Raw genomic sequence first — 12,757 nt, 5'->3', positions numbered from 1 at the left:
TGCTTACCACTGTAACCTTCGCATATTTACACCTGCTAATTATCTGGGATAAGTCAGATTAAAGATCTTTATAAAATAACATAACATAAGATTGCCATACTAGGTCAGTCTAAAGGTCCATCAAGCCCAGTATCCTGTTTCCAACAGTGACCAATGCAGGTCACAAATACCTGGCAGGATCCCAAAGGACAGTCAGATAAGTAGTGGATTTCTGCAACTCCACCTTCATAATTGTTTATGGACTTTTCCTCCAGGAATTTGTCCAAACTATTTTTAAATGCGGCTACAGCAACAGCTTTCACTGCATCCTAGCCCACCACTTTTTTAATATGAGCAAATTTATTCACATGCCATTACCTGCGTGTGTATGTATGGGGTTTATAAAATAGCACTTTCATGAAAATGCACTACTTGTGGGCACACGTGCTAATTTTTAGATGTGCAACTCTTTGAAAATTTACATTTAATATTAGGAAATTGTAAATATAACATGGATAGCATGGGTAATATCACTTGAACAATAACAGTAATTTGACCATGATAAAATAGACAGAAAGTCCATGAATAAAGTTGTAATGTATTAACATTCCTACACAGGAATTCCACCAGATTAGAAACCTCTACTATTTTTGATATCATCATGTTTCTTGACAAAAAGTTTATAAGAGCATTCCAGTTTATCATTCTTCTATATAGAGATTGTAAGATAGTTGCCCATTTCATCTACATTGGCTTCCAATTCATCTTCATGATTATTAGTTTCAATCACTGAAGAGACGAGTGGCGCAACTTTTTCGACCACTATCCCCAATCTTTTTCCATGCTAGATGCATTTGAGAGGATAACTATTGGAGTACCTCTTTCATCATGTGACTGCGGGTAGTAAGGGGTGTGAAAGCTCAATGTCCTTGACAGCCATTTTGTCTTCAGGGCCTTGTGTGGTCATAGAGGTTTTACCTACCATCTTTTTAGACTTGCTGACCTGTTCAGACCACCGTGCTGGTAAAGAATTGGCAGGACTGTCTTTAGAGGCAGGTCACTTTGAACATCTTTTGTAGAGCAGAAAGGTGAAAAATTAGGCAAATTCTGCAATGGTCCACAGAAGCCCAACACACACATCTTTCCTCTACCACAGCATCACCTGACCCTCCTGATTTCTGCTTTTTGTACTTTGGACAGTCTCTATATTATTTTTGTTGCTGAACTTCTTTAATAATTTTTTTTATCTAGTAAACTTCATTTTATTTTGAAATAATTGGTGTTAGGATTGTTTTCTTTGAAATGACTGTGTTAATCCCTGGCCTCATAGGTTTTCTTATCCCCACATATCACAAATCTGTGTTTTTTCTAGACATTATAACACTGAAGTGTGGCCCCCTGTGAAAGGGATGGTTACACATAAAACAGAAAATCAATTTCAAAAATCAATTTATCTACTACACAACTCTATAAGAACTACGATCTCAAAAGTAAAGGCAATGGCATTTAAAGAAAAGCAGCCTGTTAGAACTAAAACTGTCATTGATAACTATGCTCTTGAACAAGTTTCAGATTTCCATTACCTTGATCATAACATTGCTTTATCTATGACCAAGGCATAACCAGAGCTTCTGATTATCAATTACAACCAAAAACCCCGATAAAATACCTGACGTGAAAACTGGCACTTCCAACATTGTATTTTGTGTTCAGCAGAATAGAAGTATTTTAAATAAACAATTAAATTACATTGATTCAAATCGATTTGTGGTACCATCCACACATTAAAAGGGAAAACTGGAATAAAAATACTTTACATTTTATAAAGTTACAGCAGCACTGAAATTTTTCTCTGATGCATTTAGTTGGAGTCGCCTCTGATATTTTCAGCTGCTGCAAGGCTGGTTTTAGGAGTGTATGCCCTGTGCATACTTCAGGGGCAATGTAGCAGCAACTTTGAAGGGCAACTGCCATGCAGCGCTCCAAGGGGACCCACCCAGAGTGCCACAGCAGCTTTGAAGAGAATGCCACCACTCAACATGCGGAACACATGGAACATTTCAGAAAGAAGAAACGAGAATTATGTGGTTAGATGGTCAAGTAGAAATAAGCAGACACAGACACTGCTGCTAGCCCATGATTATATTTGACCAAGGAACCAGGTTGATTCAACTATTTTAAATTACACTGAAATTCACACCAAGTTTGGAAACAGCTGCATGATGCACTCTGGCACCATGCCAGCATCACTGACTTGTAGTGATAAAGTCCAGACACACTCTTATCCATATTACACGGACTTACCCTCGGCACCAATGGACACCAGCTTCACCCCCTTGCTAGCAATAAAGTCCAGGGCCTTATTCACATTAGCAATCTTGTGGAATCGCATCTTGCCCTTATCTGGTTTGGGCAATCTTTCACCTGGAAATAAATAATAAAGTGCTCCATGTTAAAGCCAAACTCTAGAGAAAAAAAAGGTTTCCACATCCCTGGCGGGAATGGAAAAGTCAACAAGTAATAGTATAGTCTGCATTGTTATAAATTTATGCTTTGCACTATCATGGACAGAGTAATAATCAAGCCCCCACAGGCAGCTATGTATCCCCAGGCTTGCAAGCGCATTTTCAAACAGAAACTACCTGTGGAGTTTTACTTTGAAACTTTGGGCAGTGCACACACACACACACACACACTTTTTACACCTGCTTGGAAGCAGGTGCAAAGTATGTTACATACAGTGATTTGAAAATTACATCATCATTCGTATTTTCCTCCCCCAATCTAACCCTGGCCCTTTTTCACCATAGACAAAAGTACACGTTATTTCACAGCATATGCATTTTTATCTGCCCTGGGGGGGATCAAAATATTCAAACCAAATTCTTACATGGATAAACCACGATTGCCTGTGTAAAAAAACTTTTGATTATTGCCCTCAGATGGAAATTTTAGAACTGTGCAGGTAACTCTACAGTCTGAATGTAACTTGTTAATGGCAAACTATAGCCGATATTTTCAAAGTAAACTTATACACATAAGCTCGCTTTGAAACTGTTCAGAAAATACATCCAGTACTCGCACAAAGTTACACCCTCCTCTTTGGAAGGCATAAATTGTACTGGTTAGCTTATGCACATATATAAAATCAAAAAGTAAGTTCCAACTTTGCCCCCAGAATGCTTCTCTCTAGTTTGCGTAAAAGTACCTAATGAACCAGGTTACACATGTACTTTTAAGCACATGGAGGCCTGGCTGATTTTATTACGGCCATTTATGTAACAGAGGTGACAGCAAAAAAATGATCAATTAGTCCATCCAGTTTGTTCAGTAATCCATGTCCACATTGCACAGCTGCCAGCTGTAGTAGTTTTATCACTTCCATAACATCACTACGTTACCAGTCAGCTTTTTGCAACTGCTCAAAATTGTCACCCAAATTGATGCAATGTTGTACCATATTAGGTACCTGAAAATTTCTCGTGTTAAGGCAGCTTTTATGTTCTTTCAAATAGACCCACACTGTTCATTTTGTTCTGCCAACATAAAGTTTTTGACGTGGGCAGATAATAAAATAAATCTCAAAATTAGACAAGCAATTAGTGGTGTTAAATAATGTATATACTTCTCCCGTGGTTGGATGTTTCCAAATTGTGCCTGTTATAGTCGGTTTGTCATCAGACTATAACAGGCATATTTTTGAGCAGTTGCAATGGGGCATTATAAAACTTGTAAGGGAAATGCCTAGCAGAGGAGATCAGCAAACTAGACTGAATCTAAGAGAAGCCTATTGGATTTTGAAATTGAACACTGTTATACCCCTAACTAAAGAAATAGAGTGGTAGTCTGTATTGTAGTTGACAAAAAGAATAATTATTAATAGCTGGAAAAAGATGCCTATGGAAAATTATATTACGGAAATGGTTTGAGGTAATTTTCCAGATATGACATGAATGAAGATGCTGAGCAGCCATGATGTGAGTAGCAAAATGAGTGAAGAGATATTTGGCCTATCTATACAGATATTCTGCATGGTGTTTGTTCCTTGTCTTTTTTATTTTTAGGATAAGTGTCTTGACTTCATGAATGTTCCCCTGATGAAGAAAAAGCAGTTCTGGGATTAAGGGGCATTAATTAATACATTAAGATAAGTTGAAATTCATTTAAATTGTAAAAAGCTAATGACAAATGTTCAAAACAAAGTAATTTTAACTTGCAAAAATTTAAAACAAAAAAGATGGTTTGATATGTGTGATCTGTGAAGGTTGAGCCACATAAGTGTATTTTATTATACCATAGCAGATGAAGGTTAGTATGAGGGTCACTTAAAACGCTAAAAAAATCACAAAATATATGCAAGGGGCAATTAGTATCAGTCATTATTTAAAAATAAAATCTTGGAAGCCCAGTCCAGTGAAAAGAAGGCCAAATAACTGCTGGCATGGTTAAAAGGTGAGATGAAAGAGGCTATTTTAGCCAAAAGAACTTCTTTCAAAAATTGGAAAAAGGATCCAAATGAAGAAAATAGTAAAAAGCGTAAGCAATGGAAATTTGGATGTAAAATATAGATAAGGTGGGCTAAAAGAGAATTTGAAAGGAAGCTGGCCACAGAGGCAAAAACTTATAATACAAATTTTTAAAATATATCCAAAGCAGGAAGCCTATAAGGGAGTCAGTTGGACAATCAAGGGATTAAAGGGATACTTAGGGTAGATAAGGCCATCCTGGAAAGACAATTAATTCGTTGCTTCAGTGTTTACTAAAGAAGATTTAGAGGAGATATCCAATGCTAGAAACTGTATTTAGTTGTGATAAATCAGAAGAACTGAAACAAATCACAATGAAAATGAAGCTGGAAGTCATAATAAGGATAATTGACAAATTAAAGAGTAGCAAATCACCCAGTCCAGATGTTTTTCACCCCAGAATTCTGAAAGAACTAAAAAATGAAATCGCAGATCTATTACTAGTAATTTGTAACCTTGACAATTGTAAGCCGCTGTGAACTGTAATGGAATGTGCAGGTTACAAATTTTAATAAATAAATACATATAATTCAAATTGTCTATTATACCCGAAGATTGGAATGTAGCCAATGTAACTTTGATCTTTAAAAAGGGCTCTAGGGGTGATCTGGGAAACTATAGAGCAGTGAGTCTGACTTAATTGCTCAGAAAAATCATGGATACTATTCTAAATAACAAAATCACAGAACATATAGAAAGATATGGATTAATGGAACACAGCCATCATGGATTTACACAATGGAAATCTTGCCTCACCAATCTGCTACATTTTTTAAGGGGTAAATAAACATGGGATAATGGTGAGCCGGTGGTTGCAGCGTATTTGGCTTTTTAGAAGGCATTTGACAAAGTTCCCCATGAGAGACTCATGAGAAAATTTAAAAAAATCAAAGATTAGGAGACAATGTCCTATTGTGGATTGCAAACTGGTTAAAAGATAAGAAACAGAGAATAGGACTAAATGGCCAGTTTCTCAGTGGAGTAGAGTAGTGGAGTGCCTCAGGGATCGATACTGGAAGTAGTGCCTTTAACATATTTATAAATGATCTAGAAAGGGGAACAACGAGTGAGGTGATCAAATTTGCAGATGACGCAAAATTATTCCAAGTTGTTAAAGCACAAGCAGATTGTGAAAAATTGCAAGAAAATCTTGAGAGACTGGAAGGCTAGGTATTCAAATGGCAGATGAAATTTAATGTGGACAAGTGCAAAGTGATGCACATTGGGAAAAGTAACCCACACTGTAGTTACACAATGTTAGGTTGCATATTAGAAGTTACTACCCAGGAAAAGGATCTGGACGTCATAATTAGCAATACTTTGAAATCCTTGACAGAGGTCAAAAAAGCAAACAGAATGTTAGGAATTATTAGGAAAGGAATAGAGAATAAAATGGCAAATGCCATAATGCCTCTGTATCACTCAGTGGTGAGGCCACACTTGAAGTACTGTGTGCAGTTCGGTCACCACATCTCAGAAAAGATATAGGAGGTCCATATTCAAAAGGCATTTAAACAGATAACTCAAAAGTTATCCATCTAAATGACAAATGTGGCATATTCAGCCACTTATCCACCTAAATTATAGCTGGATAAGGACCATAAGACAGAGCAGGCAGATCTTCATCCCAGAGCAATGGAATAGCAGCTGACAAATTCAAATCCTAAAGCCTTGAGTCAGGTGCAGGAAAATCTTCACCCCCAGAACTACAAGCAGACAGAACCATATGAAAAGAGCAGGCAGATCCACACCCCAATGAGAAAAATGCAACTGCATGAATAAACCTCTAAGCTATTCTTCCAGTCTGGTTTTCTTCTGCATCTCCTACCATACCCCAAGATATGAACCTATTACAGAGGAACCCACTTTTCAGCCTGCTTCCCCTCAGCCTCTGGCCCCAGTTTCTGATGAACTCACTAATGGCTTATCCTCTTACCAGAGATGACCTCCAGCAGCAACATGAGTTTCAGTCCATTCCTAAAGTCATCCTCTATGTTCTCAATCTGCGTTCCAGCCTTCCGAAGGTGGGAGTTGCACCAGGCAGTGAATGTCTATAAAGACACAGGAAAGGGCGAGGGTCTTAATCACATTTCACCATTTAACCAGATTAAAATGATAAGCTCTCCACAGGACATTGTCAAGCTGGAATCTCTTTTCCTTCAGCATCACAGCCCATAGCCCAAGGTTACCAAAGGACAAAATGAAGGATCCTCGTAAGGCTTCAGACCCAACACATGGATTATTTGGAAATTTTGTAGGTTCCAGTAGATAAAACCAATGGCATAGATGGGCAAGAGGCCTTATTCAGAGTGAGTCAAGTAAGGAGGAGAAAGTCTGTTTTGGAATCCAGGCACTCTGCCCTTTTGCTCATCTCTTAATATCAGACTGAAATTATTGGTAGACAAATGCCCACATAATACACAACTGATATGCCTTGTGTCACTCCTCCCACCACCAAGCCTGAACCTGGTGCTAGACAGGGTTGCCAACTGGCTCCAGAATTTCAGGACAGGTTGATCCAGTCCTGGTTTTACTCCAGTGCATGCAGGGACATGTAGTTCTCATTTCCCTATTGTTGTCCCTAAGAATAGCAAGAATATAAGTCTCTGTATGCACTAGGGTAAAACTAGGACTGAATCAGCCTGTCCTGAAAATCTGGAGCAATTGGCAATGCTAGCACTATACAGACAGCATCTAGAGTCAAGGCTGACTTGAGCTGAATCACCTCAGGCTCTAATGTGATACCTCAGGAGATAAGAAAGATTATGTGTTGTCAATACATGGATAGGTGACCTCCAAGGACCCCTAAATGCAATAGGAAGGGCTCTTTAACTTTGCTGATCCAGAGGCTGAAGGCGATTAATATTTTGGGGGATCAGAAAGAGTTCTGTTTGCTACTGCACAAATGGCTACAGATACATGAAGTTCAGGTTGGTCAATATATCTCAAACATTCCATTCGGTTTCAGGAAGCACCAGCTAAAGGTCTAGGAGTGAAGCTCCCATGGCATGCAATCAAAGTTATTTGCAAGGGTAGATAAATTTGGCCAGTCCAGCCTACTCAAAGGTAAAAATATTTGCTGGCTATTGTAGGTGTAAGACAGGCTCAATATTGCCTTTGCTTTGCAGACTCTTTCATGCCCTTTAGAGGGCGCATCAGTTAACAGGTGTTTACGTGTGTGCCCATGCATGACGTGATTCTTATAACATTCTACCATTCACATATGCTACTGAAAACTGCCAACCCTGTCATTCCACTTGGCTCAGTTTGTGGCATTCACTCAAAGGGGCATCTACAGTCCAAATGCAACAAGAATTCACTTATTCAGCTTTGAATTGTATCACCCTTTTAAAATATTCCATTCATAGACTTAAGTAAATCTTTCTTCATTATCATCTCATTCACCTTCAATGCCCCCATTTAAATATCTCTTTTTCCTGCATCACTCACGTCCATAAACTTCAAAAGTATCTTCCTCTTAAATGTTTCTTCCCCTGCATTATTGTCTCCATAGCCTTCAGTGGTGAGTGCTCTTAAATATTTATTCCCAAGCATCATTCACCTACACCATCTTAAGTAACATTCCACCTCTATGACAAGCATGAAAACAAAACATCAGGTAAGTGTAAGCTTTAGGTAAGTAAAACATTAAACACTTATACAGAAATGGGAAAAAAAAGGGGGCAGCATCTAGAAAACTCTGCCCATTGTATGAGAAATAAAATCCCGGATCTAGAGGCAGCCATGGAAGAAGCTGAATTGGATGTAATGGCTGTCATGGAGACAGGATATGTGGAAAACAACAAATGGGATATAGTTGTGCCAGGTAACAACCTATTCAGGAAGAACAAAGTAGGAAGAAAGGGAGGAGGAACAAAACCATACAAAAACACAATATTAAAGCAACAGAACTGCAGAGTTTACGAGGTAGGGCGGTGGCTCTGGGGGTTCATCTGGAAAGATGAACCCCAGAGCCACCGCCCTACCTGACGTTTAGCTGCCCAGTTCCCCGCTCTGGCAATTCTGCAATTCTTCACTGTCTGCTCCTGTTATAATAACTTTGAAGCATTTTGTGGCATCTGCAAATCTGAGCACTTCACTCATTGCTCCTTTATCCAGATCATTTATGTAATGTTAAACAGCACCAGTCCCAATGCAAATCTCTAGGGCATTCCACTATTTATTTCTCACTATTGGGAAAACTGGCCATTAAGTCCTACTCTTTGTTTCCTATTTGTTAACCAGTTACCAATCCATAGGAGGACATTGCCTCTTATCACACCATTGGAAAATCCAGATGTACTGTATCAACCAGATAACTCTCATCCACATGTTTTTTTATACCTTTAAAAAAAATCTAATAGATTAATAAGGCAAGATTTTCCTTTACTAAATCCATGTTGGATCATCCCCATTAAAATATGTCTCACCATATACCCGGAAATTCTGAGGCTGATATTCAATGCCACTTAACCGGTTAAGTTTGGACTTAGACAGCTAAGTGGCACCATTTGGACATGGCCAGCAGTTATCATTTAGCCAGCTTTTTATTCAGCTACAATAGCTGGCTAAGTGAAACGCAGGATGGGGATGTTTTGGCATTATCCAGTTTAGTTAGCTGGAGTGGATAAGTCTAGAACTGCTCTTCTAAAGTTAGCCGAGTATATTCCGTGATGTGGCCACACCACTGAATATCTTGGCAAAGTTAGCCTAACTTTATAATTTGTACAGCTAGACAGAAGCTGAATATTGTCCACTCTGTTCTTAAGACTAGCTTGTACTATTTTGCACGCACCAACATCAGGGTCACTGGTTTTTAATTTCTCAGATCATTGCTGGGGCCCTTTTTAAAGATTGCATTACATTGGCCATTCTCCATTTTTCAGGCTCAGTGGCTGATTTTATTGATAGATTACAGACTGTTAGTAACAGGTCAGCAATTTCATACTTTATTTATTTAGATTTTTATATTCCACTTTTCAGCACTTCAAAGGTATTTCTCTAGCCCCAGAGGGCTTACAATCTAATTTTGTACCTGTGACTTGCCCAAGGTCACAAGGAGCGACAGTGGGATTTGAACGGTGGTTTCCCTGAATTGTAGCCTGCTGCTCTAACCACTAGGCTACTCCTCATGACTTTTAGATTACCTCTAAACAAGCCACTGTTTGAAAGTAGTTTTCCATATCTAATTAGTAAGAAAACCTTTTATCCTTAAATGGCAAAACTTTTTTGCTATTTCAACCAGGATGCATTTACGAGAGCAGTCCTAGATTTACAGAGACAGTGCTCCTAGGCAGGGGGAGGGAAGTTCCCCTTTCCAACTTCTGGCCGAGTGGCAAGGGGGCCTCTGATATTCCAGCAAATGTATGGCAGATGGGGGAGGGAGGTTTCCACTGAAAATTAAAGCTCTCCTTTGGCATCACCTTTGGTTGCTGGAAGTCAGCACCTCTGCAAGGCTGGTGGTCTTAGGCATGTGCCTACCTCATTTAACTGGAAATTGGCCCTGTATAAGACTACTGTTTGCTTGGAGATCCTTTGACCCTGGGTGGGTGTCTGTTCACCTAAGACACTGCCGTGGCATTGTCAGAGAGAGCCTGGACTGCCATTTTATTTGCCAAGGACAGGAGAAGAAGAGGAGGAAATGCAGCAAAACCAATCTGAAGTCCCTGGTTTCCAGCCTGTTGATGGACCATGAGCCCTCCTTCAGTGACCAGAGCCCCTTGAGAAACCTGATCCTGGTAGTGGGCTTCTCACCCAACAACCTTGCATCTGTTTTGAGGAGCACCCACTGAGGAGGTTCTAGACACATTTTCCTCAGCAAGCTCAGCAGTATCAACCCCCCAGGAGAGTTTTTGTCTCCCTGACCTTGGACAAGGAGGGACTAGTGGGGCAATTGGAAAAATTGCAGAGGATACATATGGGTCCTGGCCCACTGAACCAAATCTAAGGAGGCTGTCATGAAGCCCAGAAGCTGTAGATAATCTTAAACTCTGGTAGCCCTCTGAGCAAGAAATTCCTCTACCTGATTCACAGTTAGAACAACCCTTTCCTGAGTCAGATAGGTTTAGCCTGCTTTGTCATTAAAGGCATTCCAGAAACTGGAAAAAAACAGCTTGCTCTCATCAAAGTTGATTAACCAACCAAAGCCTTCTAAACTTGTATAACTCTATTGAATACCATAAAGGCCTTTCTCATAGGACTTGGTCAAGTTAAGCATTTAGCAAAGTATGAATGAACCATAACTCATTCCTTTTGTAAAAAAGCTGCCACCACTACCATTACCTTGGAAAGCCATGATGAGATCAAAATGGGAGTGTCCTAAACTGAAAGTGCTTTTCAGGATGCAAAAAAAGAAGGAACATATGATGATCTTCCTAGATGGAAAAATGGAAGGAAGTCTTGTAAAGATTCAGAGAAGAGAAAATTGACCTGCCACACAGTCACTAATATAGACTGGAGGGTTTCCATACTGAAATAGAACATGCAAAAACTGTTGTTAACCCCTTTCAAATCAAGGATGGGTCTGTAAGAACCACCCTTCTTTAAGATCACAAAATAAATCGAGTACTGTCCATACTCCTGGAACCACTGCTTACAACTGTGGAAGCTAATCAAGAACAGCCACCCTCCCAGCGGGTGAAACATATGGAGAGATCATATAGGCATTGAGAACTGAAGTGGCAAGAACTAGGATGCACCTGTGAAGGTATTTCGGACCAGTTCTGGTAAATCGTTGAAGGCAAAAGCCTATAAGCACCCGCAAAGAGGAGAACCACTGATCTTTATTGGGTGGAACAGCTGGACTTAGCGGATCCAAATGATTCATCTCTTGGTCTTATGACTGCTTGAAAGGGCCAATTTCTTCATCTGAAATCAAACGATTGGGAAATCACTTATTTCCTTTAGGTTTTGCTTCCCCTAAGTCCTTTACAAGTTTGTTTAAGTCTTCACCAAAGAATCAGTTTCCCACTTGAAAATAAGCATGCTTAGATGGGCTTTGGAGGAAGTATCTGCCACTCAGTACTGTAGCCACAATAATCTTCATACTGCAACCAATGAGGCTACAGAACTAAAAGAGATCCCAATAAGGCCATATCCTCCAGGAAAGCAGCCTCAGATTCCAGCCTAGCCACCTCTTGCCTTTCAGGGAGCAGCTGTACCCAGTACAAGCACCCAAACTACATCAACTTCATAAAAAGTGATCTTCATCAATAAAGAAATGGATGAAAAGACATATTTCGACAGAATCTAAATCTTTCTATCCTGGTGATCTTTGAGGGTCATGCCCCTCTTACCAGAATACTTGTTTTGCAAGCATCCACCAAAACCAGGGCATCTCTCTCGGCATTTGAAAAAAGGCATCTGGTGCAGAAGAGGACGGCTTGGTGTTGACACCATTGATCTATTCCTAGGGGATTCCCACTACATTAGGAGCATATTCTTCACTTCTGAATGAAGAAGAAAGGTTTTAGATGACCTATGTATTCTTTGCAGAAAAGGGTCCCGTACTTGAATTTCCTCAACCTGAAAAATTGATATCCTAAAGAACATGACCACCTGAGAGAATTATTTTTTTACAATTAGGCAATTAGGAAGCGTTCAAATAATGCTGCTGCTCTTTGTGACCTTGTCAAGTCACTTCACCCTCCATTACCTCAAGTATAAACTTAGAGGGTATTTGATTATCTGTGTGCTTTAATCAGTAGTTTCAAGTTATGCAAATATTGCATGTTATCTTGCATGTCATGTGGAAAAAGGTTACTTTTACAAATGAATATGCAAATGTGCAAATAACATTCAAATAAGGCTCCCATCCACTTTTTTTTTTTAATTCTTTATTTATGGTTCCCATCCACTTTTCATGTTAATATAACGTGCATTTGTTTTATTATCAGCGTGTAATAAAAACTTTTTTGGCTACAGATTTTTATTTGTACTTATTTGAGTTTTTATCACAATATCACATGGAAAATGGAATTTATCAAGTGATAAAATTCTATAACACATACAAACACTTTTAAAGAGCTCTGAACCTAAAAAACATACCTTTCCCAACAGACCAAGTACCCTAAAGCCACACTAAAGCTGACTCACTGCATGGTGGAGTCAGCTAACCAGCAGTACCTACAGGGGAGGGAGGCTGAAATACCACCGAGGGAATTTCCAGCATAGAGGCCACAGGAGCCACAGCAGCAGGTGGGGCAGCAAGGTCCACATATAGGATCACCACATAGGAGGCCACCTGGGAGTGT

The 12,757-nt window shown here is 39.5% G+C and overlaps 1 protein-coding gene across 1 annotated transcript in view; it reads right to left on the bottom strand.

Annotated features, from left to right (window-relative positions):
• ACTN3 (actinin alpha 3) overlaps nucleotides 1–12,757 on the bottom strand; it is a 137,525-nt gene that overhangs the window by 59,814 nt on the left and 64,954 nt on the right. The window contains exons 2-3 of the mRNA XM_029611232.1: nucleotides 6,442–6,556; nucleotides 2,284–2,403 (exon numbers count right to left, since the gene is read on the bottom strand). Coding sequence (XP_029467092.1) covers nucleotides 2,284–2,403; nucleotides 6,442–6,556 — 235 coding nt within the window. The remainder of the gene's footprint in view (nucleotides 1–2,283; nucleotides 2,404–6,441; nucleotides 6,557–12,757) is intronic.

Source organism: Rhinatrema bivittatum, chromosome 8 (assembly GCF_901001135.1).
Source record: "Rhinatrema bivittatum chromosome 8, aRhiBiv1.1, whole genome shotgun sequence".
In the NCBI taxonomy this organism is placed as follows: Eukaryota; Metazoa; Chordata; class Amphibia; order Gymnophiona; family Rhinatrematidae; genus Rhinatrema; species Rhinatrema bivittatum.
Note: the sequence above shows the minus strand (reverse complement) of the source record. Positions and strands in the feature narration are given on the sequence as shown.